The sequence below is a fragment of the Rhinoraja longicauda genome, chromosome 28, assembly GCF_053455715.1.
Source record: "Rhinoraja longicauda isolate Sanriku21f chromosome 28, sRhiLon1.1, whole genome shotgun sequence".
Classification (NCBI taxonomy): Eukaryota; Metazoa; Chordata; class Chondrichthyes; order Rajiformes; family Arhynchobatidae; genus Rhinoraja; species Rhinoraja longicauda.
Window position 1 is genome coordinate 30,576,281 of NC_135980.1, and position 25,822 is coordinate 30,602,102.

The following is a 25,822-nucleotide window of genomic DNA, read 5'->3' on the forward strand; positions in this document are numbered from 1 at the left end:
TTGACATGTTGAATATTTCCAGCATTATCCATTGTTTTGATTTCATAACCATACTAATAATAATCATACTTTATGAGCCAAGTATGTTTTGCAACATACGAGGAATTTCAAAAACTCAGTTTTCAAAACTTTTCAAAGTGATAGTGTGATTGGGTCTTGCAGGGTGGGAGCAGGCCATTCGGCCCAACCTGCCGCCCTTGACCATTCACTGGGTGGAGATAGCGAAGACCAGAGGGCAAAGATTTAAGGTGTGAGAGGCCAAGATTGTGTGAAGTGAGCGTGCCAGGTTATTTTACTCAGGGTTTAGAGATACAGCGCGGAAACAGGCCCTTCGGCCCACCGGGTCCGTGCCGACCAGCAATCCCCGCACACTAACACTATCCTACACCCAATGGCGACATTTTTTTAAACATTTACCAAGTCAATTATAGACAATAGACAATAGGTGCAGGGGTAGGCCATTCGGCCCTTCGAGCCAGCACCACCATTCAATGCGATCATGGCTGATCATTCACAATCAGTACCCCACTCCTGCCTTCTCTCCATACCCCCTGACTCCGCTATCCTCTATCTAGCTCTCTCTTGAATGTGTCCAGAGAATTGGCCTCCACTGCCTTCTGAGGCAGAGAATTCCACAGATTCTTACAATTATCCTACATACCGGGAGTGTGGGGGAAGCCGAAGATCTCGGAGAAAACCCACGCAGGTCACGGGGAGAATGTACAAACTCCGTACAGACAGCACCCGTGGTCGGGATGGTACCCGGGTCTCCGGCGCTGCATTCGCTGTAAGGCAGCAACTCTACCGCTGCGCCACCGTGCCGCCCTGAGTGAGGTGGTGCCTGGAACATGCTGCCCGGGGCTGGTGGCGGTGGGCGGCAGTTAGGAGGCGCAGAGATGGAGGGAGGGGACGGGTATGGATCATGGATCAGGTGCTGGCAGAGGAGCCTGCACTTGGGCATCGTGGTCAGCACGGAGATTGTGGGCCGAAGGTCATTGTGGGCTGCTGTGACCGTATTTTTTACGATGTTCTCAGCAGGGAAAATGTTCCCGATGTTTGGGGGGAGTCCAGAACCAGGGGTCACACAGTCTAAGAATAAGGGGTCGGCCATTTAGGACTGAGACAAGGAAAAACGTTTTCCCCCAGAGAGTTGTGAATCTGTGGAATTCTCGCCATAGAAGGCAGTGGAGGCCAATTCTCTGGATGTTTTCAAGAGAGTTAGATATGCCTTTTAGGACTAAGGGAATCAGGGGGTATGGGGAGAAAGCAGGAACGGGGTACTGATTGAGAATGATCAGTCATGATCACATTGAATGGGATGCTGGCTCGAAGGGCCGAATGGCCTCCTCCTGCACCTATTGTCTATGTTTCTAAGCATTCTTTATAGTAACAGGAGCTTCATGAGCCCCGCCGATCAGCCTGGCTCCACCAGGTGGACTTCAAGCAGCCATGAGGGCGTTGTTCAGGGGGGTGGGCTGTGCTCCTCCTGCCTCAGGGGCAGGGGCTGTAGGGATCCTGTATAATCAGGGTGAGGGGGCATTTGCTGAAGGGTTAATCCCCCCCTGTGACCCCACCGCTCCAACTCTCTGTATCTCTCCAATCCTGGCCCTTCACCCACCACCTGTTAATCTCCCCCTCTCTCTCACACACACATTTTCTCTCCCCCTCCTCCTTCTCCCCTTCTCCCTCTCCCCCTCTCTCCCCCACATCTTCCCCCCTCCCTCTCTCCCCTCCTTCTCTCTCCCCTCCCTCCTTCTCTCCCCCCTCCCTCCCTCTCCCCCCCCCCCCCTCCTTCTCTCTCTCCCTCCCTCCCTCTCTCCCCCCCCCCCTCCTTCTCTCTCCCCCTCCCTCTCTCTCTCTCTCTCTCTCGGGGCTGATTGAGCGCCGAGAGGGTTAAACTGGGTGCTGCCCTCGAAGTTTCATTTGCAACAGATAAGCATCGGGGTTGAAGGAATATTTGCAAGACCGGCTTTGCAGTGTGTGTACACACACGTATACACACACACACACACACACACATTCTCATACACACGTATACACTCACACACACATACATATTCACACACACACGTACACACATACAAACACACACACAGATCTGGCACAGGCTGTCTGGACTGAGCTGTGGCGCTGGCCGCAGGCAAGAAGACAACTCACTAACCCACCCACCCACCCACCCACCCACCTGCACGGAGCTGGAGTCCCGGAGACCAGGACTGTGAAGAAGTGTCCAAGTCCCCGAGGACAGGTTATGCCATAAAGCGGCGGAGCAGAGGCGTCTCGCAGGTAAGTTGTGGGAAAGTCATTTTGAAGTTTCTTTGGTTGTCCAGACCGGGGGCGAGTGACCAATTCACCGCTGTGACCGCCCAGACCAGAGGCTGCCACTTGTAATACAACAAAATAACTGCAGATGCTGGTACAAATCGAAGGTATTTATTCACAAAATGCTGGAGTAACTCAGCAGGTCAGGCAGCAGCATCACGGGAGTGGTGAAGGTGTGGAATTCTCTGCCTCAGAAGGCAGTGGAGGCCAGTTCGTTGGATGCTTTCAAGAGAGAGCTGGATAGAGCTCTTAAGGATAGCGGAGTGAGGGGGTATGGGGAGAAGGCAGGAACGGGGTACTGATTGAGAATGATCAGCCATGATCACATTGAATGGCGGTGCTGGCTCGAAGGGCTGAATGGCCTCCTCCTGCACCTATTGTCTATTGTCTATTGTCTACTGTCTATTGAGAGAAGGAATGGGAGACGTTTCGGGTCGAGACCCTTCCTCAGACTCAACACTTGTAACATTGTCCTTCACCCTTCGATCTGTCGTTTTCACCTTACCCCTCCATATCTCCGCGTTCCCCTCTCCCCTCCCCAGACCCTCAGTCTTAAGAAGAAGGGTCTCGACCCGAAACGTCACCCATTCCTTCTGTCCAGAGATGCTGCCCGACCTGCTGAGTTACTCCAGTATTTTGTGTCTGTCTTTGGGTACGACTTCGCCCATTGATTAGGCTTCGGGCTAGACAGAGCACGGTGCCCCCCCCCCGTAACACAGCGACGGGACAGGGGCTACCAGGCTTGTGTTGGTGGGTGTGTGGGTGGGTGGGTGTGTGTGTGGGTGTGGGTGTGTGTGGGTGGGTGTGTGGGTGGGTGTGTGGGTGGCTGGGTGGGCGTGAGAGTGTGTGAGTGGGTGTGTGTGTGTGTGGGTGGGTGTGTGTGTGGGTGTGTGTGGGTGGGTGTGTGTGTGGGTGTGTGGGTGTGTGGGTGTGTGGGTGGGTGTGTGGGTGGGTGTGTGGGTGGGTGGGAGTGTGGGTGTGTGTGGGTGGGTGTGTGTGTGTGTGTGTGTGGGTGTGGGTGGGTGGGTGGGTGGGTGGGTGTGGGAGAGAGGGAGAGAGGTGCTGCCAAAAGCAGTTTGAAAGTTCAGCTGAACCATTAACCCAGTCTAGATGTTGTGATAGTCCCTGCCTTAAACTACCCCCTCTGGCAGCTCGTTCCACACACCCACGCACCCTCTGAACAAAAGAAAAGTTGCCACTCAGGTTCGTATTATATCTTGTCCATCAATGTTGGGCGAGTCCAGAACCAGGGGCCATACAGTCTTAGAATAAAGGGGAGACCATTTAAAACTGAGGTGAGAAGAAACTTTTTCACCCAGAGAGTTGTGAATTTGTGGAATTCTCTGCCACAGAGGGCAGTGGAGGCTGATTCACTGGATGGATTTAAAAGAGAGTTAGATAGAGCTCTAGGGGCTAGTGGAATCAAGGGATTTGGGGAGAAGGCAGGCACGGGTTACTGATTGTGGATGATCAGCCGTGATCACAATGAATGGCGGTGCTGGCTCGAAGGGCTGAATGGCCTCCTCCTGCACCTATTCTCCATGTTTCCATGTTTCTCTGTCGCCTTTAGCTTATGTTCTCTAGTATAAGGTGGGTTGGGCAAGATTCAATATGAATCTGAGGGGTGACTTTTTCCACACAGAGGGTGGTGGGTGTATGGAACGAGTTGGCAGAGGAGGTAGTTAAGGCAGGGACAATATCCTCTCAGGATCTCAGGACCACACAAGCTTCTCCACCACCACAAGGTGACAATCCACGCTGTATCTCTGAAGTCTAAAAACCTAAACGTTTAAAGGGAAATGGGCCAAACGGGCCAAATTCATTGTGATCATGGCTGATCATCTACAATCAGTAACCCGTGCCTGGACAGGGCAATCCGGTGGGATGGATGAGTTGGGCCGAAGGGCCTGCTTTTCCTCGGCCATGTGACTGAGTCTAAGATACCTTTCCACTTGTGGAAGATTGCAAAACTCGGAGTTGTATAATAACTTATAAATCCTGTCAGGAATTCTGGAGAGACTACTTTGTTCCCAGCGCGAGGTGCTGTGGAATTCATGGCCTCAGAAAAGAAACATAGAAACATGGAAAATAGGTGCAGGAGGAGGCCATTCGACCCTTCGAGCCAGCACCGCCATTCATTGTGATCATGGCTGATCATCCACAATCAGTAACCCGTGCCTGCCTTCTCCCCATATCCCTTGATTCCGCTAGCCCCTCCAATAAACCAATCTCCACTGCCAGAACATGACCCTTACCCCTCCATTCCCTGCATTCCCATCGGCCATCAGTTGAGAATCTGTGGAATTCTCTGCCTCAGAAGGCAGTGGAGGCCAATTCTCTGAATGGATTCAAGAGAGAGCTAGATAGAGCTCTTAAGGATAGCGGAGTCAGGGGATATGGGGAGAAGGCAGGAACGGGGTACTGATTGAGAATGATCAGCCATGATCACATTGAATGGCGGTGCGTACAGGCTCGAAGGGCCGAATGACCTCCTCCTGCGTCTATTGTCTATTGTCTATTGGCCCTGAACATGACCCATATCACTCCATTCCCAGCATATCCTCCTGCCCATCTAAAAGCTTCAAACACCATGATGGTATCTCCCTCCATCACCGCCCCTACAAGTGTGTTGCACATTCTCACCACTCTGTAAAAATAATTGGAGTCATAGAGTCACACAACACGGAAACAGGCCCTTCAGCCCAACTTGCCCACGCCAGCCAACATTCCCCATCTACACGAGTCCCACCTCAATAGACACGTGAGGAGCAAGGTTACAGGACACGTTCTCAGCGTTAAAGATCAACCTTGTGTGACTGTGTGTGTACGAAGGAACTGCAGGTGCTGATTTGCACCAAAGATAGACGCAAACCTGCTGGAGTAACTCGGCAGGTCAGGCAGCATCTCAGGAGAAATGGAATAAGTGATGTCTTGGGTCGAGACCCTTCATCCCGTGTTTGGCCTATATCCCTCCAAACCTGTCCTATCCATGTGCCCGTCTAACTGGTTCTTAAACATCGTGATAGTAACTGCCTCAACTACCTCCTGCACTTTGTTATTTATTTTTTTTTACGTTAAAATCTTTTCAACCAAGATGTTGAATGTTGCAGTGCTGTGTGTGAATGGCCCTCAGTTCACACGGCCTTTATCCTACTCATTTCATAAGCAGTTTTCTAGAATGTTTCTCCCATCAGGAATCGCACAAAGAATAACTGTGAAGAATAGCTTAGATGAGCAGCGATGTCACAAGGTCATGCATGATAGGAGCAGAATTAGGCCATTCGGCCCATCCGCCATTCAATCATGGCTGATCTATCTCTCCCTCCTCACCCCATTCTCCTGCCTTCTCCCCATAACCCCTGACACCCGCACCAATCAAGTAGTATAACAAGATAACTGCAGATGCTGGTACAAATCGAAGGTATTTATTCACAAAATGCTGGAGTAACTCAGCAGGTCAGGCAGCATCTCGGGAGAGAAAGAATGGGTGACGTTTCGGATCGAGACCCTTCTTCAGATCCGTACCAATCAAGATCTATCTATCTATCCCTGCCTTAAAAATACCCATTGGTGGCCTCCACAGCCTTCTGTGGCAAAGAACTCCACAGATTCACCACCCTCTAACTAAAAAAATTCCTTCTCATCTCCTTCCTAAAGGAACGTCCTTTAATTCTGAGGCTGTGCCCTCTGGTCCTAGACTCTCCCACTAGTGGAATCATCCTCTCCACATCCACTCTATCCAGGCCTTTCACCATTCGATAAGTTTCAATGAGGTCCCTCCCCCCCCCCCCCCCCATCCTTCTAAACTCCAGCGAGTACAGGCCCAGTGCTGACAAACGCTCATCACATGTTAACCCACTCATTCGTGGGATCATTCTTGTTTTGAAGGCTTAAGTTCCTCCCGGCTTAGAGACTAAGATGATGGATAAACACAGGACAGGGTGCTCAGAGCAGTGTTTGTGTTGCATTGGCTGCCAGTGGAGATTGTTAAGAGGAGGTCAGGACACTAATGTAGTGTGGCGGGGTACGTTAATAGTCCATCTTAACAAGTTATAAATAACTTCAACCCATGTCACCCTCTGAGGACAGGCATCCAGTTCAAATAGTTTGCTTTGCAGAGTTAGAATTAGTTTTTTTATCATTGAGTTTGGCATCATTTTCAGCAGCACTCCCAGCAGTAACGTCTAACTTTTGATACATGCCTTCAGATTATGTATCTTACTCATCAGAAGTTGCAGTTCAGCCAACAACAACCACAATTCAACTGTCCTTGGGAAACACTGTGAAACTTTAGTGTAGTTTAGAGATACAGCGTGGAGATAGGCCCTTCGGCCCACCGAGTCCACGCCTACACTCGTTCTATCCAACACGCGAGGGAACATTTCACACATTATAATTAACGTACAAACCTGCACGTCTTTGGAGTGTGGGAGGAAACCGGAGCAAAACCCACGCAGGTCACGGGGAGAACGTGCAAACTCCGTACAGACAGCACCCGTAGTCAGGATGGAACCCGGGTCTCCGGCGCTGCATTCGCTGTAAGGCGGCAACTCTACCGCTGCGCCACCGTGCCGCACCTTGCTCGGAGCGCTGGTGTGGGTGACAGGACACGACAGCTGGAGGCAACAACGCCTTTGGAGTGGGGTCGATGGAGAAGATTTATAGTTTGTACTGTGTTTCACTGTAAACATCCTCCCCTTTGCAAATGCCTGGCCCAGGACAGCGGCAGAAGATTGGCAGGTGAAGGTTTAATGGGTTGACGTGTGGACCATTGATAGGGCAGGAGGTGCTGGGAATGTGGGGTGACCTGGGTGAATCTGGCCCTCGTGTGTGGGATGTAGAACCAGTGAACAGCTGAGCGATGGTTGGCGCGGACTTAACTAAACTCTAAACTAAACTTGTAGGAAAGAAAACTGCAGATGCTGGTATAAAATCGAAGGTAGGCACAAAACGCTGGAGTAACTCAGCGGGTCAGGCAGCATCTCTGGAGAGAAGGAATGGGTGACGTTTTGGGTCAAGACTGAAGAATCAATCTGAAGAAGGGTCTCGACCCAAAACGTCACCCAATCCTTCTCTCCAGAGATGCTGCCTGACCCCCTGAGTTTGTGTCTATCAACCCTGTATGAATGATGACTGTTTGTGATCCACTTTGTTCAACTCCTTCTGCTGGTGGAGGGAGAGAGAGGTGCTCAACATTCCCCTCACCAGGTGGATGCTGCCCTTCGTGGATTAATCCAAACGTAAATTGTAGTGCCATGTTAGAACATATGATACGGGTGGATCAGTGAGCGGCCTGGATAGAGTGGATGTGGAGAGGATGTTTCCACTAGCGGGAGAGTCTAGGACCAGAGGGCACAGCCTCAGAATTAAAGCGCGTTCCTTTAGGAAGGAGATGAGGAGGAATTTCTTTAGCCAGAGGGTGGTGAATCTGTGGAATTCTTTGCCACAGAAGGCTGTGAAGGCCAAGTCAGTGGATATTTTTAAAGCGGAGACTGACAGATTCTTGATTAGTAAAGGGTGTCAAAGATTATGGGGAGAAGGCAGGAGAACGGGGTTAGGAGGGAGGGATAGATCAGCCATGATTGAATGGCGGAGTAGACTAGATGGGCCGAACGGCCTAATTCTGCTCTCCGAGGATTTATGAACTTATAAACTTGGCTCCAGCGCACATTGTCAATTCTAAGCTGACAGAACAATCAGGAAACCGGAGAAATTATGTAAAATAATCACAGTAGGAATTCCTACACGAGGATCAGTAAACCACAGCTGAAATAACAGGATGTGAATAATTGTAAAAAAAGGATAAACTCTCCTTGGGCTGATGGATAATTAAGGATATGGGAATGTAAGATGTGGACTGAGATGTGACCTGCACTGTTGCTGAGGTTTCCAGTTGCATTGTGGTGAAGATGGTGCCAATGTAGGCGACTCTGTGTGTGTGTGTGTGTGTGTGTGTGTGTGTGTGTGTGTGTGTGTGTGTGTGTGTGTGTGTGTGTGTGTGTGTGTGTGTGTGTGCCAGCCACAGAAGCAAATCTACAACCGCTCCACACTCTTAAATCTCTACTCTTACAGCAACATTTCTTACTTTAACTATGATCTTCTGCACGCTGTAAATGGCTCGATGGTAATCATGTATCACCCTTCCGCTGACAGGATAGCACGCAACAAAAGCTTTTCACTGTGCACGTGACAATAAACTCAACCAACTCAGCGGGTCAGGCAACGCCTCTGGAGAAAAAAGAACCGGTGACGTTTCAGGTTATGTCTTTTTCTCCAGAGACGCTGCCTGACCCGCTGAGTTAGTTTACTCCAGCACCGGAGACCAACGGTCTATCTTTCATCAGACTTTGCTGGACTTTACCTTGCACTAAACATTACTCCCTTTATCCTGCGTCTACACTGTGGACAGCCTGATTGTGATCGTGCGTTGTCTTTCCGCTGACTGGATAGCACGCAACAAAAAGCTTTTCGCTGTACCTCGCTCGGTACACGTGACAATGAACTCAACTCAACTGAAGATCGAAGGTATCATAAAATGCTGGAGTAACTCAGCAGGTCAGGCAGCATCTAGGTCAATAGACAATAGACAACAGACAATAGGTGCAGGAGGAGGCTATTCGGCCCTTCGAGCCAGCACCACCATTCAATGTGATCATGGCTGATCATTCTCAATCAGTACCCCGTTCCTGCCTTCTCCCCATACCCCCTGACTCTGCTATCCTTAAGAGTTCTATCCAACTCTCTCTTATCATATCATCATATCATATCATATATATACAGCCGGAAACAGGCCTTTTCGGCCCTCCAAGTCCGTGCCGCCCAGTGATCCCCGTACATTAACACTATCCTACACCCACTAGGGACAATTTTTACATTTACCAGCCAATTAACCTACAAACCTGTACGTCTTTGGAGTGTGGGAGGAAACCGAAGATCTCGGAGAAAACCCACGCAGGTCACGGGGAGAACGTACAAACTCCATACAGTGCAGCACCCGTAGTCAGGATCGAACCTGAGTCTCCGGCGCTGCATTTGCTGTAAAGCAGCAACTCTACCGCTGCGCTACCGTGCATTCAGAGACTTGGCCTCCACTGCCTTCTGAGGCAGAGAATTCCACAGATTTACAACTCTCTGACTGAAAAGGTTTTTCCTCATCTCAGTTCTAAATGGCCTACCCCTTATTCGTAAACTGGGGCCCCTGGTTCTGGACTCCCCCAACATTGGGAACAGGAGAGAGGGAATGGGTGACGTTTTGGGTCGAGACCCTTCTGCAGACTGAAGATCGGGTCGCTTTGAAAAGCAGGAAAGCTTGTAGCCCCCCCCTTCAAGAGTGGGCTGAAGTGGCCTGTTTCCATGCAGTGTCTCTAAAGTCCAGACTTTACTTAGCTTTAAGGTGAAAGGGGCAAAGTTTAAAGGAGATGTTCGAGGCAAGTTGTTTTTTCTCCCACAGAGAGGGTGGCGGGTGGGTTGAGCGTGCTGCCAGGGGTGGAGGTAGTGAATGCACACACGGTACTGGCATTTAAGAGACTTGTCGACAGGCACACGGATTCCGCTTTCTCTCAAAAACATCCGGATACAGAAACTGTTCCACATTGATAGATGTAGGCCATCACTGATCACGCTGACCAAACTGGTAAACAAACATTGTAGGCCTGTCTTGCTCAGGAAATGTTTTCATGGAATTGGCATCCCTGCCCAATCCAGAGGGAATTTCTTCTTTTGTTAATCAAAATAAACTTCATTCAGAATTAAAAAAAAAAAATTACACCAAACAAGAACTGTGCAAAAATTCTTCCGACATTCTCGGAGGCTCTACCTACATTCGTTAGTGTTGTACGGTAGATAATGGACTCATGAATTCGTAAGATATAGAAACATAGAAACATAGAAAATAGGTGCAGGAGTAGGCCATTCGGCCCTTCGAGCCTGCACCGCCATTCAATATGATCATGGCTGATCATCCAACTCAGTATCCCGTACCTGCCTTCTCTCCATACCCCCTGATCCCTTTAGCCACAAGGGCCACATCTAACTCCCTCTTAAATATAGCCAATGAACTGGCCTCAACTACCTTCTGTGGCAGAGAATTCCACAGATTCACCACTCTGTGTGAATTCATATATAGGAGCAGAATTAGGCCATTCGGCCCATTAAGTCTACTCCGCCACTTAATCATGGCTGATCCAGCTATCGTTCTCTGGGCGGCACGGTGGCGCAGTGGTAGAGTTGCTGCCTTACAGTGCTTACTGCGCCAGAGACCCAGGTTCGATCCTGACTACGGGTGCTGTCTGTACGGAGTTTGTACGTTCTCCCCATTACCAGCATGGGTTTTTACTCTGAGATCTTCGGTTTGCTCCCACACTCCGAAGACGTGCAGGTTTGTAGGTTAATTGGCTTTGGTATAAATGTAAATTGTCCCTATTCTGTGCGGGACAGAGTTAATGTGCGGGGATTGCTGGTCGACTCGGTGGGCAGAAGGGCCTGTCTTCGTGCTGTATCTCTAAACTAAACTAAACTAAACTCTCAACTCCATTTTCCTGCCTTCTCCCCATAATTCCCGACACCCGTACTGATCAAGAATCTGTCAATCTCTGTCTTAAAAATATCAATTGACAGCCTCCACAGCCCTCTGGGGCAATACATTCCACAGATTCACCACCCTCTGATGAAATAAATTCATAAATTCCTCCTCCTCTCATTTCTAAAGGTAGGTCCTTTAATTCTGAGGCTGTGACCTCTAGTCCTGGACTCTCCCACTAGTGGAAACATCCTCTCCACATCCACTCTATCCAAGCTTTTCACTATTTGATAAGTTTCAATGAGGTCCCCCCTCATCCTTCTAAACTCCAGCGAGTACAGGCCCAGTGCCGACAAACACTCATCATACGTTAACCCACTCATTCCTGGGATCGTTCTCGTAAACCTCCTCTGGACCCTCTCCAGAGCCAGCACATCCTTCCTCAGATCTGGAGCCCAAAACTGCGGACAATAGGATGTCTTTAAAAAGGAGAAGAGAAGGAATTTCTTCAGTCATAGGGTGGTGAATCTGTGGGATTCATTGCTACAGATGGCACTGGAGGCCAAGTCGGATATTTTTAAGGTGGAGATTGAGAAACGGTGGCGCAGCGGTAGAGTTGCTGCTTTACAGCGAATGCAGCGCCGGAGACTCAGGTTCGATCCCGACTACGGGTGCTGTACTGTAAGGAGTTTGCACGTTCTCCCCGTGACCTGCGTGGGTTTTCTCCGAGATCTTCGGTTTCCTCCCACACTCCAAAGACGTACAGGTATGTAGGTTAATTGACTGGGTAAATGTAAAAATTGTCCCTAGTGCGTGTAGGATAGTGTTAATGTGCGGGGATCGCTGGCCGGCGCGGACTTGGTGGGCCGAAAAGGCCTGTTTCCGCGCTGTATCTGAAATAATATGAAATTAGTGCGGGTGTCAGGGGTTAGGGGGAGAAGGCAGGGGAATGGGGTGAGGGAGGGAGAGATAAATCAGCCACGATTGAATGGCGGAGTAGACTAGATGGGCCGAATGGCCTAATTCTGCTCCTGGAAATTGCGGGCGATGGTTCCAAATGCCTCCAAATTCCCAGGAGTTTCTAATCCTGTTCCGAGCGGTCTCTCCCTCCAACTCATCTGCAGGTCCACCTTCAGCAAACACTGCTGACTGCATGTCACCTGCTGCCTCCTCTCCCTGACGTGGATTGAACTTCAGCTGTTCTCTGTTTGTGAAGGGAATGAGTGAGGGGTGCCTTTTAATTGACCCCTCTGCATGGTATGCTTTGGTTTCATCTGGAATGAGCGGGCTTATCGCAGTCCGCATTGATAGCGGGGAGAGGGGGTATTGATTTCTGTTGTTGCTGCCCTGCAGCGGGTTGCACGGCTTTGTGACGAGCTGTCTGGAGGGAGTGGCTGAACAGTGAAGGCTTTATTGGAACAAGGAGTGAGTGAGCCGGTATTGTTTGGGCTTGTTGCTGTGTGGCATGTTAGTCGGGGTTGCCAACTATCTCACTCCCAAATACGTCACCGCCCCGCGCCCCACGTGACCTCACCCAGCCAGTGGCCACGTGCTCCCGCTCCACCAATGGCGGCCGCCCGGGCCGGGAGGCAGGTTGCTACGCAACCTCCGTTAGGCGAACACACTCGTTCCCGCTCACCGAACACACTCTGTTAGCTTACACTGTCTGGGCCTACAGCGGCCCCTGGGCCTACAGTGTCCGGGCCTACAGCGGCCACCGGGCCTACAGTGTCCGGGCCTACAGTGACTTCACCTACAGTATCCAGGCCTACAGTGTCCGGGCCTACAGTGTCCGGGCCTACAGTGTCCGGGCCTACAGTGGCCCCCGGGCCTGCAGTGCCCGGGCCTACAGCAGCCCCCGGGCCTACAGCAGCCCCCGGGCCTACAGTGACCGGGCCTACAGTGTCCGGGCCTACAGTGTCCGGGCCAACAGCGGCCCCCGGGCCTACAGTGACTGGGCCTACAGTGTCCGGGCCTACAGTGTCCGGGCCTACAGCGGCCCCTGGGCCTACAGTGACCGGGCCTACAGTGCCCGGGCCTACAGCGGCCCCTGGGCCTACAGTGACCGGGCCTACAGTGTCCTGGCCTACAGTGTCCGGGCCTACAGTGACCGGGCCTACAGTGACCGGGCCTACAGTGTCCTGGCCTACAGTGACCGGGCCTACAGTGTCCTGGCCTACAGTGTCCGGGCCTACAGTGACCGGGCCTACAGTGTCCGGGCCTACAGTGACCGGGCCTACAGTGACCGGGCCTAACGGTGTGTGTTCGCCTAACGGAGGTTGTGTAGCAACCCGCCTCCCGGCCCGCAGGCCTAATACGGGACAAGGGCGGTCGTCCCGTACGGGACAAACCAATTTACGGGATGTCCCGGCTAATAGGGGACAGTTGGCAATCCTACGTGTTACAGTGCAGTGTGCTTGCCCTGTGACACACTCTACTGTTCGTCAATCCAGTCACGCATCACTGAGAGGGGGGGCATTGAGAATGTTGCACCTGACCTGACTCGTCATGAGTTCTTTACTAATGCTGCTTCCCTCTTCTTTGTCTGCAACCCTGACGTTTCTTTTTCTATATATCCGCTTCTCTTTTGAAAGTTTCTCTCCCATTGTGTTTCCACTTCCACCTCTGGCAGCGTGACCCAGCTCACGACAACTCGCCAAGGTTTGTTTAACCTTCTCGTCAGACCTCTGTGTCCTCTCGTAACTGATACTTTGTGAAGAGGTAACCCCTCGGATTCCTATTAAATCTTTTCCCCTTCACCTGAAACCCGTGTTCTCTGGTCCTCGATTCCCCTACTCTGGGCAAGAGACCATGTGCATCTACCCGATCTATTCCCCTCGTGATTTTATACACTGTTAACAGAGAATCTATTGGTCTCTGCCTTAACAAAAGACAGACACAAAGTGCTGGAGTAACTCGGCGGGCTGGGCAGGATCTCTGTATTAATTGTTGTTCTGTCTCTTGCAGGGCAATATCCAGTTCATTGGGAAGAGGATTGTGGAGTCAGGAAATCATCAGAATGAAGAAGAGCTGGAGCTCGTTCTGTGTTGGCAGTGTGGAGGTGAGCAGGGTCTTGGGCCATGGATGCTCGCTGTGAAGAACGCCAGGAATGGACAACCCACTGACCCTCCCCCAGCGAGTCCGACCGGCATCTCGTGCTCCCCCCCCCGTTACATCCCACTCTTCCTCTGTCACACAAACCAACCTCCCTTCCATCGCTTCCATCTACACCTCATGCCCTGCCTCGGCAGGGCCAGCAGCCCAGACCATCACACAAACCAACCTCCCTTCCATCGACTCCATCTACACCTCACGCTGCCTCGGCAAGGCCAGCAGCCCAGACCATCACACAAACCAACCTCCCTTCCATCGACTCCATCTACACCTCACGCTGCCTCGGCAAGGCCGGCAGCCCAGACCATCGCACAAAGCAACCTCCCTTCCATCGACTCCATCTACTTTGAGAATGATCAGCCATGATCACATTGAATGGCGGTGCTGGCTCGAAGGGCCGAATGGCCTACTCCTGCACCTATTGTCTATTGTCTATTGTCACGCTGCCTCGGCAAGGCCCACAGCATCATCAAGGACCAGTCTCACCCCCGGTCACTCCCTCTTCTCCCCTCTCCCATCGGGCAAGAGGTACAGAAGTGTGAAAACGCACACCTCCAGATTCAGGGGCAGTTTCTTCCCGGCTGTTATCAGGCAACTGAACCGTCCTCTCACCAACTAGAGAGCGATCCTGACCTCCCATCTACCTCATTGGAGACCCTCGGACTATCTTTGATCAGACTTTACTGGACTTTATCTTGCTTTAAACTTTATTCACATTATTCCCTTTATCATGTTTCTGTACAGTAGGGACGGTTCGATTGTAATCATGTGTTGTCATTCCGCTGACTGGTTAGCACGCAACAAAAGCTGTTCACTGTACCTCGGTACACGTGCCCATAAACGAAACTACAGTAGGAAGCCTGAAGACCAGTTCTGCTGCCACGTGATAGTTTAGTTTAGCCCAGCTTAGAGATGCAGTGCGGACACAGGCCCTTCGGCCCATCAAGCCCGTGCCGACCAGTGAACCTGCACTATCCTATATCCTGGGGACAATTTACAGTTTTTTACCGAAGCCAATTAACGCACAAACCTGCACATCTTTGGAGTGTGGGAGGAAACCGGAGCACCCGGAGAAAACCCACGCAGGTCACAAAGAGAACGTACAAACTCCGTACAGACAGCACCCGTAGTCAGGATCGAACCCGAGTCTCTGGCGCTGTGAGGCAGCAACTCTACCGCTGCACCACCGTGCCACACTTAAATTCCCACATAATGAATAAGAATATAAATGTCCTGTTCTAATGAGGAGACTAGTTTATTGAAGGCCATTCATAAGTCATGGTAGCAGAATTAGGCCATCTGTCCCATTGAGTTACTCCAGCATTTTGTGAAATAAATACCTCCGATTTGTACCAGCATCTGCAGTTATTTTCTTACACTAGGAAGGTTAGAAGGGTCGCAAACAGAAACGTCACCCATTCCTTCTCTCCAGAGATGCCGCCTGTCCCGCTGAGTTACTCCAGCACTCTGTGTCTATCTTCGGTGTAAACCTGCATCTGCAGTTCCTTCCTAGACACAAAATGGAGGTGGGAGATAGGTAGGGATGCCAACTGTCCCGTATTAGCCGGGACATCCCGTATTTTGGGCTAAATTGGTTTGTCCCGTACGGGACCGCCCTTGTCCCGTATTAGTCCCATTGTCCTGTATTTGGGAGTGAGGAAGTTGGCAACCTCTACAGATAGGCAGGGCAGCAGAAAGAGATGCAGAGGGGAAGGGTAGGATGAGAACCTGTATTGGAACAGTCCGTTTCAACTTGCAGATGGGAATGGTAGTATAGATTCAACGTGACCCTGCACCCATTCACTGTAACACTCTGACATTCCCTCAGCACTCCAGTCTCACATCGATAAGGGCCCAGCCCACCACTGCCACACACCTGCCTTCCCAAACCCATCAGTGTTTCACTCTGACACACCGCACAACTGATTGTAACACTGCTGTGTAAAACTGGAACCTTCACCAGACTGAAGAGCAAAGATACTAGAGGAGCAGGATGGACCACTCCGTTGAAATCGCCTATACTGAAGCGTAGTGCGCAAAGGAGCCATTTTAGTAAGCAAACAATAGACAATAGACAATAGGTGCAGGAGTAGGCCATTCAGCCCTTCGAGCCAGCACGGCCATTCAATGCGATCATGGCTGATCACTCTCAATCAGTACCCCGTTCCTGCCTTCTCCCCATACCCCCTCACTCCGCTATCCTTAAGAGCTCTATCTAGCTCTCTCTTGAAAGCATCCAACGAACTGGCCTCCACTGCCTTCTGAGGCAGAGAATTCCACACCTTCACCACTCTCTGACTGAAAAAGTTCTTCCTCATCTCCGTTCTAAATGGCCTACCCCTTATTCTTAAACTGTGGCCCCTTGTTCTGGACTCCCCCAACATTGGGAACATGTTTCCTGCCTCTAATGTGTCCAATCCCCTAATTATCTTATATGTTTCAATAAGACCCCCCCTCATCCTTCTAAATTCCAGTGTATACAAGCCTAATCGCTCCAGCCTTTCAACATACGACAGTCCCGCCATTCCGGGAATTAACCTAGTGAACCTACGCTGCACGCCCTCAATAGCAAGAATATCCTTCCTCAAATTTGGAGACCAAAACTGCACACAGTACTCCAGGTGCGGTCTCACCAGGGCCCGGTACAACTGTAGAAGGACCTCTTTGCTCCTATACTCAACTCCTCTTGTTATGAAGGCCAACATTCCATTGGCTTTCTTCACTGCCTGCTGTACCTGCATGCTTCCTTTCAGTGACTCATGCACTAGGACACCCAGATCTTGTTGAACATCCCCTCTTCCTAACTTGACACCATTCAGATAATAATCTGCCTTTCTATTCTTACTTCCAAAGTGAATAACCTCACACTTATCCACATTAAACTGCATCTGCCATGTATCCGCCCACTCACACAATCTGTCCAAGTCACCCTGCAGCCTTATTGCATCTTCCTCACAATCCGCACTACCCCCCAGCTTTGTATCATCTGCGAATTTGCTAATGGTACTTTTAATCCCTTCATCTAAGTCATTAATGTATATCGTAAATAGCTGGGGTCCCAGCACCGAACCTTGCGGTACCCCACTGGTCACTGCCTGCCATTCCGAAAGGGACCCATTTATCCCCACTCTTTGCTTTCTGTCTGTCAACCAATTTTCTATCCATGTCAGTACCCTACCCCCAATAACCCCTGACCCCTGACTCCCGCACTAATCAAGAATCTGTCAATCTCTCCCTTAAAAAGACCCACTGACTTGGCCTCCACAGCCATCTGTGGCAAAGAATTCCACAGTTTCAGGACCCTCTGGCTAATGAAATTCCCCCTCAACTTTTTATAGATGTCTGAGGCCGTGCCCTCTGGTCCTAGACTCTCCCACTAGTGCAAACATCCTCTCCACATCCACTGTATCCAGGCCTTTCACTATACGGGAACTTTCAATCAGGTCCCCCACACAAACCTGTTAGTGTTCACATTGAGGAAATTGACTCCACACTGGAGTAATTCTTCCAGTGACTGTTGGAGGATAGAAGTTATATCAACCAGCCCTCTCCCTCTCTGTTAGAGTCGGCAACTGTCTCGTATTAGCCGGGACATCCCGTATTTTGGGCTAAGTTGGTTTGTGCCGTACGGGACCGCCCTTGTCCCGTATTAGGCCCGGGGGGGGGGGCGCTGCAGGCCCGGACGCTGTAGGTCCGGTCAGTGTAGGCCCAGAAGCCCGGGCGCCGCCTGACGGAGGTTGCATAGCAACCCGCCTCCCGGCCCGGGCGGCTGCCATTGGTGGAGCTGGAGCACATGCTCCCTCACGTGGGGAGCGGGGCGGTGATGTCACCTTGTCCCTTATTTGGGAGTGAGATAGTTGGCAACCCTACTCTCTGTACCTGGCCCCTCTAACACCTGAATCCAGCCGCCTCCAAACCATGCATCGCCTGCCTTCCTTCTGGAAACAGACTCCCATTACAGATCCAAACCTTTCCTGGTGGAATATATGACTATTGAAGAGCCAAGAGTGTTTTATTGTCGTGTGTACCAGGTGGAACAATGAAATTCTTACCTGCAGTAGGACAACAGAATATGTAAACATAGTGCTCTGTAAACAATATAATAACAAGAGAGAAAAAATAGTTTAGTGTGGGTATATACACATACTCATACAAGCACACATTCAGTATGTACACACAAAATTGCAAACAAGAATGGTGCAATAATAATAATAGTCTATGTAGTTCAGAGCTTATTTAGCTTATTTGAGGTTACATACAAAATATATGCAATAGGAGGCCATTTGGCCCTTCGAGCCAGCACCTACATCTACACCAAACCCAAACCTATCAGTAAACGAGGGCATTCGATTCAACTTGAGACACCAGCCATCAAGACAGATGTGTACAGCAATTAATTCTTCCCTCGCACAATGAAAGCATGGTGTAGTCTTCACCCTACTGTAGTTACTCAACCAGACCCAACTACATTTAAGGCAGCTCTTCGTCTCCAAGAAGCCCTTCTTGCTTAAGTCCATACTCCGCCACCTCCAATTTAAATTGCATTTGGAATATTTTGGAGGACCAAGGACCAAGAACTGTAGTGTAGTGTAGGGTGTGCAGGAAGGAACTGAAGATGCCGTTTTACACCAAAGGCAGACACAAAAAGCTGGAGTAACTCAGCGGGTCAGGCAGCGTCTCTGGAGAGAAGGAATGGGTGTCGTTTCGGGTCGAGGCCCTTTTTCAGACTGCTTCAGTCACGAAACGTCACCCATTCCTTCTCTCCAGAGATGCTGCCTGTCCTGCTGAGTTAATGCAGCTTTGTGTGTCTAACTATGGAAATTCTAATGATAATGATGCTTTATTATCACATGTCCTGATGTACCTGGGTGCAGTGATAAACGTTGTTTGCATACATTCCTGTAAATATCGTACTCTAGATAAGCACACCCATAGATAAGTACAAAAGTGCAACGATTGTATTGTTAACAGTAGACTTCACCGAGAGTGTAGACACAGAGACGCCACATGCCCTGCGCCAGCAAAGTTTTAAAGTTCTTAATAGTGCGGTCGTTCATGTAATGAGCAGAAAATAGCAACTTCAGATGCTGATTTACACAAGTGGATGCAGAGTGCTGGAGTAATTCAGCGGGTCAGGCAGCATCTCCGGAGAACATGGATAGGTGACGTTTCACAGAGTGCTGGAGTAACTCAGCGGGTCAGGCAGCATCTGTGGAGAACATGGATAGGTGGTGTATTGGGTCGAGACCCTGTCTGAAGAAGGGTGACGACCCGACCCGAAACATCACCTATCCTCCTTCTCCAGAGATGCTGCCTGACCCGCTGAGTTACGCCAGCACTTTGTTCATGAGTTTTAGGAACAGAATTACGCCATTCTGCTGCGCCATTCAATCACGGCTAATCTATCTCTCCCTCCTAACCCCATTCTCCTGCCTTCTCCCCATAACCCCCGACACCCGCACTAATCAAGAATCTATCTATCTCTGCCTTAAAAATATCCAGTGACTTGTGGCCTCCACAGCCGTCTGTGGCAACGAATTCCACAGATTCACCACCCTCTGACTGAAGAAATCCCCTCTCGTCTCCTTTCCCTAGTGTCTGAAACTGTAACGTGTGGATGATTTGCTGCTTCAAGCGGTCTGTAGAGGGCAGAATTACCCCTCATATACTCTGCCATCATTGTGCAAGACTGAAGTTGGGTAGTCAGACCGGTTTGTTTCATTAGAGCAATTAATTGGAATGAATAGGGCCTCTGTGAACTGTACACACAGGGAGACTCGTGCTCTGCTCCCTCTCTGAAATCATCAAAGGGTAAGGGGGTCACTCATACCCTGGAGCCAATCTCCTCCATCATTACATCTACTATAAACCCACTGACTCCCACAGCTATCTGGACTACACTTCTTCCCACCCTGTCTCCTGCAAAAAGTCTATCCCCTACTCCCAATTCCTCCGTTTACGCCGCATCTGCGCCCGGGATGAGGTGTTTCACACTAGGGCGTCAGAGATGTCCTCATTCTTCAGGAAACGGGGCTTCCCCTCTTCCATTATAGATGAGGCTCTCACTAGGGTCTCTTCTACATCCCGCAGCTCCGCTCTTGCTCCCCCTCCCCCCACTCACAACAAGGACAGAATCCCCCTCGTTCTCACCTTCCACCCTGGTGGGTGTATGGAGCGTGCTGCCGGAGGACATAGTTGAGGCTGGGACTATTCCAACATTTAAGAGACACTTAGACAGGTACATGGATAGGACAGGTTTGGAGGGATATGGACCAAACGCAGGCAGGTTGGACTAGTGTAGCTGGGGCATGTTGGCCGGTGTGGGCAAGTTGGGCCAAAGGGCCTGTTTCCACACTGTATCACTCTGTGACTCTAAGACTGAAGCAGGAATGACTTGGAGGAGAATTCAGAGCGTAGACGTGACCAGGGCGTGACGAGCATTCGTGGGGGAAGCGGAACAGTGAATGTATGGGCGGCAGTGTCGGGAAGGTTGTGAAGGTCTGCAAGAGTAGTAACGCTGGGCAAGGAGGCGGTGAAGCAAGAGGTGAGACCTTGAACAGAGTTTGAAAGGAAAACATGAGAGTTATAAGGGCGGACACGGTGGCGCGGCGGCAGAGCTGCTGCCTGCATCACCCGCCAGGCCACGGCCATAGCCTTCTCCCAGGAGGCAGTGGAGAAGCCGAGTGGAGGAGCCTCGCCGGTGGGTGGGGCCTCACCGATGAGCCTCGCCGGTGGGTGGGGCCTCACCGATGGGTGGGGCCTCGCCGGTGGGTGTGGTCTCGCCGGTGGGTGGGGCCTCACCGATGGGTGGGGCCTCGCCGGTGGGTGTGGTCTCGCCGGTGGGTGGGGCCTCGCCAGTGGGTGGGGCCTCGCTGGTGGGTGGAGCCTCACTGGTGGGTGTGGCCTCGCCGGTGGGTGTGGCCTCGCCAGTGGGTGGGGCCTCGCGAGTGGGTGGGGCCTCGCCGGTGGGCGGTCGTGGAGGGTGCCCGCGGGTCGAGGATGGGCCACGTGGAGGACCTGGTGTCGAACACTTTGTAACTTTGTCAGCGCCCTTCGTGTGGCGACCACTTGCATACCTCGGGTACGCAAGCAAAGAGTTCCACTGGGACTTGATTCATTCACCAGACTCCCTCGTTTGGTCCTGACCACCGGTGTTGTCTGTATGGAGTCGTAGAGTGATGCAGCGTGGAAAAAGGCCCTTCGGCCCAACTTGCCCACACCGACCAGCATGCCCCATCTACACTAGTCTCACCTGCCTGCATTTGGCCCATATCCCTATAAACCTGTTCCACTCTGTATCTCTAAACTAAACTGAAGTCAAGTGAGCCATGTACCACCTTCTTGCGGGTACGATAATGTACAGAGAACTCAAGCGCCTGTCCGGGCAATGTTAGATGTTATGCTGTGGATGGGGCTTTGTTCTGGTTTTTTGTTTAGAGATACAGCACAGAAACAGGCCCATCGGCCCACTGAGTCCGCACCGACCAGCGATCCCCACACGTTAACATCATCCTTCACACATTAGTGACGATTTACACATACCAAGCCAATTTACCTGCAAACTTGTACGTCTTTGGAGTGTGGGAGGAAACCAGAGCACCCGGAGAAACCCCACGCGGGTCCCGGGGAGAACGTACAAACTCCGTACAGACAGCACCCGTAGTCGGGATGGAACCCGGGCCTCTGGCGCCGTGAGGCAGCAGCTCTACCCGCTGCGCCACCGTGACGCCCTGATTATGTATCCGCTGTGAATACCAGTTCTGATATGGAAGAATGTTATGTTTCATGACACAAAGGATACGAGAATGTTTTTAAAACTATATATATCCTATTGGCACTTTACCAAAGCTTCATTGAATTATGTAAATAAATGGCAATAATTTATTAACTTACCAACAGATATTTGAATTTCGTTTTCCACAAATTCTACTAAAAGTGCCGTGTGTAAAGATCATGCAAGTCACAGGGGAGAATGTGCTAACTCCACATGGAGCTTGTACGGTGTTTGTACCTTCTCCCCTTGACCGCGTGGGTTTTCTCCAGGTGCTTCGGTTTCCTCCCAATTCCAAAGACGTGCAGGTTAATTGGCTTTGGTAAAGATTGTAAATTGTCCCTCGTGTGTAGGATAGTGTTAGTGTGCGGGGATCTCTGGTCGGCACGGACTCGGTGGGTCGAAAGGCCTGTTTACGCGCTGTATCTCTAAACTGTACTAAACTAATCGAAGGTTTTTATTCACAAAATGCTGGAGTAACTCAGCAGGTCAGGCAGCATCTCGGGAGAGAAGGAATGGGTGATGTTTCGGGTCGAGACCCTCTGAAGAAGGCTCTTGACCCGAAACGTCACCCATTCCTTCTCTCCTGAGATGCTGCCTGACCTGCTGAGTTACTCCAGCATTTTGTGAATAAAAACCTTCGATTTGTACCAGCATCTGCAGTTATCTTCTTATATGTACTAAACTAATATCAGAAATCCCTTCCCACAATGAGTCTCTGGCACGGGGGGAGGGGAGGGGAAGGAGGGAGGAGGGGGAAGGGTTAATGCGAGATGGAAAGGGGTTTCTCTGAATCGTGGAGTAAATGGTTCATGGGTTCTTTATTGTCACGTTTGAACAGCACAGTGAAATTCATTTGCACAACCCACCATTACACGGTGGCCATATTTTGTCATGCGTCCAGTCCACCTGTTGGAAGCCCAGGTAACCCCCAGGCTGCTGCAGGCTGCGACCCGACCTCCATCTCCTGGTGTCAGGGGTTACGGGGAGAAGGCGGGAGAGTGGGGGTTAGGAGGGAGAGATAGCTCAGCCACCATGGGCTGTGGTCGATGAAAGAACAGAAATAGATGGAGGATATTTCCGGTGAGAGTCTACAAGAGGCCTTGTCCTGGTGAGAAACCTTTTCAGGAGGGTTTTCAAAATCTGTCGGAAGCTCATTTAGGAATTAAAGAGGAATCTTTCCAGAGAGTGGCGCAGTGGGTAGAGTTGCTGCCTCACGGCGCCAGAGACCCGGGTTTGATCCCGACTACGGGTGCTGTCTGTACAGAGTTTGTACGTTCTCCCCGTGACCTGTGTGGGTTTTCTCCGGGTGATCCGGACAAGCTAGATGCAAGAAAAAAGTTCCCGATGTTGGGGGAGTCCAGAACCAGGGGGCACACAGTCTAACAATAAAGGGGGGGGGCATTTAAAACTGAGGTAAGAAGGAACTTTTTCACGCACAGAGTTGTGAATTTGTGGAATTCTCTGCCACAGAAGGCAGCGGAGACCAATTCACTGGTTGAATTTAAAAGAGAGTTAGATAGAGCTCTCGGGGCTAGCGGAATCAAGGGATATGGGGAGAAGGCAGGAACGGGGTACTGATTTTGGATGATCAGCCATGATCACAGTGAATGGCGTTGCTGGCTCGAAGGGCTGATTGGCCTCCTCCTGCTCCTATTCTCTCTGTTTTACTGAGGTTTGCGAGCGTTTTAATGAGTTTTCCCAGCTGCCTGTCAGGCCCAGCACCAACCAGTGTGTTTACGCTCCAAATCATGACACGTGGCCAGTGATTTGGCTGTTAATTAGCTTCTTCCCTCATTCTGCGACGCCCACACGTCAATGGCCTGTGACCTCCACAGTGGGAGAACATCACTGGAGAACATTACCGCAATGAGAGCTTTAACCCCTTCCCTTCTCAATCACTATCTGGTTTTTCTTGTTAATCCTGGGGGCTGCCTCAGCAGAGATCGACACCGGCTTACCAAAACACGGGCTCAGTTTACAGAGACAGATGCTGGGGAATGTTAGGAAACATTTAGACAGGGTTCATGGAGTGCGAGAGTCTAGGACCAGAGGGCACAGCCTCAGAATTAAAGGACGTTCTTTTAGGAAGGAGACGAGGAGGAATTTCTTCAGTCAGAGGGTGGTGAATCTGTGGGATTCTTTGCCACAGAAGGCTGTGGAGGCCCAGTCAGTGGATATATTTTAGGCAGAGATAGATAGATAGATTGTTGATTAGTGCGGGTGTCAGGGGCTATGGGGAGAAGGCAGGAGAATGGGGTTGAGAGGGAGAGATAGATCAGCCGTGATTGGATGGTGGAGTAGTCTCGATGGGCAGAGTGGCCTCATTCTGCTCCTCTGCCTTATGAATTTGTCACTTCTCAGACTGGGTTTCAGCCCGTCACCTCAGATGTGTTGCTTCTTCTTTAGATTTAGATTTAGAGATACAGCGCGGAAACAGGCCCTTCGGCCCACCGAGTCCGCGCCGCCCAGCGATCCCCGCACATTAACACTATCCTACACCCACTAGGGACAATTTTTACATTTACCCAGTCAATTAACCTACATACCTGTACGTCTTTGGAGTGTGGGAGGAAACCGAAGATCTCGGAGAAAACCCACGCAGGTCACGGGGAGAACGTACAAACTCCGTACAGACAGCACCCGTAGTCAGGATCGAACCTGAGTCTCCGGCGCTGCATTCGCTGTAAGGCGGCAACTCTACCGCTGCGCCACCATGCCGAACGTCTTATGTGGTGTCCATCTTCTATGTTTCAAATGTTACTTGACTGTCACCGTCCGTCCTGAAAAGGGCACAAGCTTCCGGCGACAATCAGTGGGAGCCGTCACTTGTACAATAAGGGCGGTCACGGTGGTGCAGCGGTAGAGTTGCTGCCTTACAGTGAATGCAGCGCCGGAGACCCGGGTTCCATCCCGACTACGGGCGCCGTCTGTACGGAGTTTGTACGTTCTCCCCGTGACCTGCGTGGGTTTTCTCTGAGATCTTCGGTTTCCTCCCACTCTCCAAAGACGTGCAGGTTTGTAGGTTAGTTGGCTGGGCAAATGTAAAAATTGTCCCTCGTGGGTGTAGGATAGTGTTAGTGTGCGGGGATCGCTGGTCGGCGTGGACCCGGTGGGCCGAAAGGGCCTGTTCCCGCGCTGTTTCGGGGGTACGGGGAGAGGGCAGGAAAGGGGTACTGATTGAGAATGATCAGCCATGATCACATTGAATGGTGGTGCTGGCTCGAAGGGCCGAATGGCCTCCTCCTGCACCTATTGTCTATTGTCTATTGTCTATTGTATCTCTAAACTAAAAAAAGCTAAACTAAATAGATGGTGGTGGTAGCAGAATGAGCTCAGTACACTTCCAGTTTCCAGCCCCAACACATGGTCACTTCTACTACGGGGCCACGTCAGATGGAAGCCAAGTGCTAGAGCCATTAATCTGCTCTTATCTGCATGATGAAAAGGTTCAGTGTTTGTCCAGTTAATATAATGCTTTCACCGATCCCATCCTGAAATACATCTCTCAGATGGAATGTCAGGCCGGGAGTCTCATTAGATCAGAAGTATTCCCTAGCACCAGTTCCATTTTCCACCAGCGATCTGGGAATCTGTTTCATTTCTTTTTCTGACACCACTCGGAATTTCTGGGTCTAACTCAAGTGAGACTAAGGAATGCGTTGCCCTTTACTCAAAATAATGCTCCCTGCACTCTGACCTTCGGTTCTTCAGGAAACTAAGGGCAGCAAGGTCTCGCAGCGGGTAGAGCTGCTGCCTCACGGCGCCAGAGTCCCCGGTTCGATCCTGACCTCGGGTGCTTGTCCGTGCGGTGTTTGTGTACATTCACCCGGTGGCCCGCGTGGGTTTTCTCCGGGTTCTCCGGTTTCCTCCCGCGCTCCAAAGACGTGCGGGTTTGTGGGTTAATTGGCTTGGGCAAAATCGTGCGACAGCAGGCAGCAGATGCAACAGTTCGATGAACCTTTGTAACCAGGGTTGCCAACTTCCTCACTCCCACGTAAGGGACAAAGGGCGACGTCACCGCCCCGCGCCCCACACGACCTCACCCAGCCAGCGGCCGCGCGCTCCCGGCCCGGGCGGCCGCCATTGGTGGAGCG

The 25,822-nt window shown here is 51.0% G+C and overlaps 1 protein-coding gene across 2 annotated transcripts in view; it reads left to right on the plus strand.

The window, feature by feature from the left end:
• The first annotated feature begins 2,037 nt into the window (after positions 1–2,037).
• Positions 2,038–25,822, plus strand: part of LOC144607437 (3',5'-cyclic-AMP phosphodiesterase 4C-like) — a 150,225-nt gene continuing 126,440 nt past the window's right edge. The window contains exons 1-2 of one of the 2 annotated variants that reach the window (XM_078424293.1): positions 2,038–2,286; positions 13,808–13,901. In XM_078424293.1, the coding sequence (XP_078280419.1) occupies positions 13,860–13,901 (42 nt within the window). In that variant the 5' untranslated portion in view covers positions 2,038–2,286; positions 13,808–13,859. Of the gene's footprint in view, positions 2,287–13,807; positions 13,902–25,822 lie in introns of those variants that run through there. The other variant, XM_078424296.1, reaches the window with a different exon arrangement.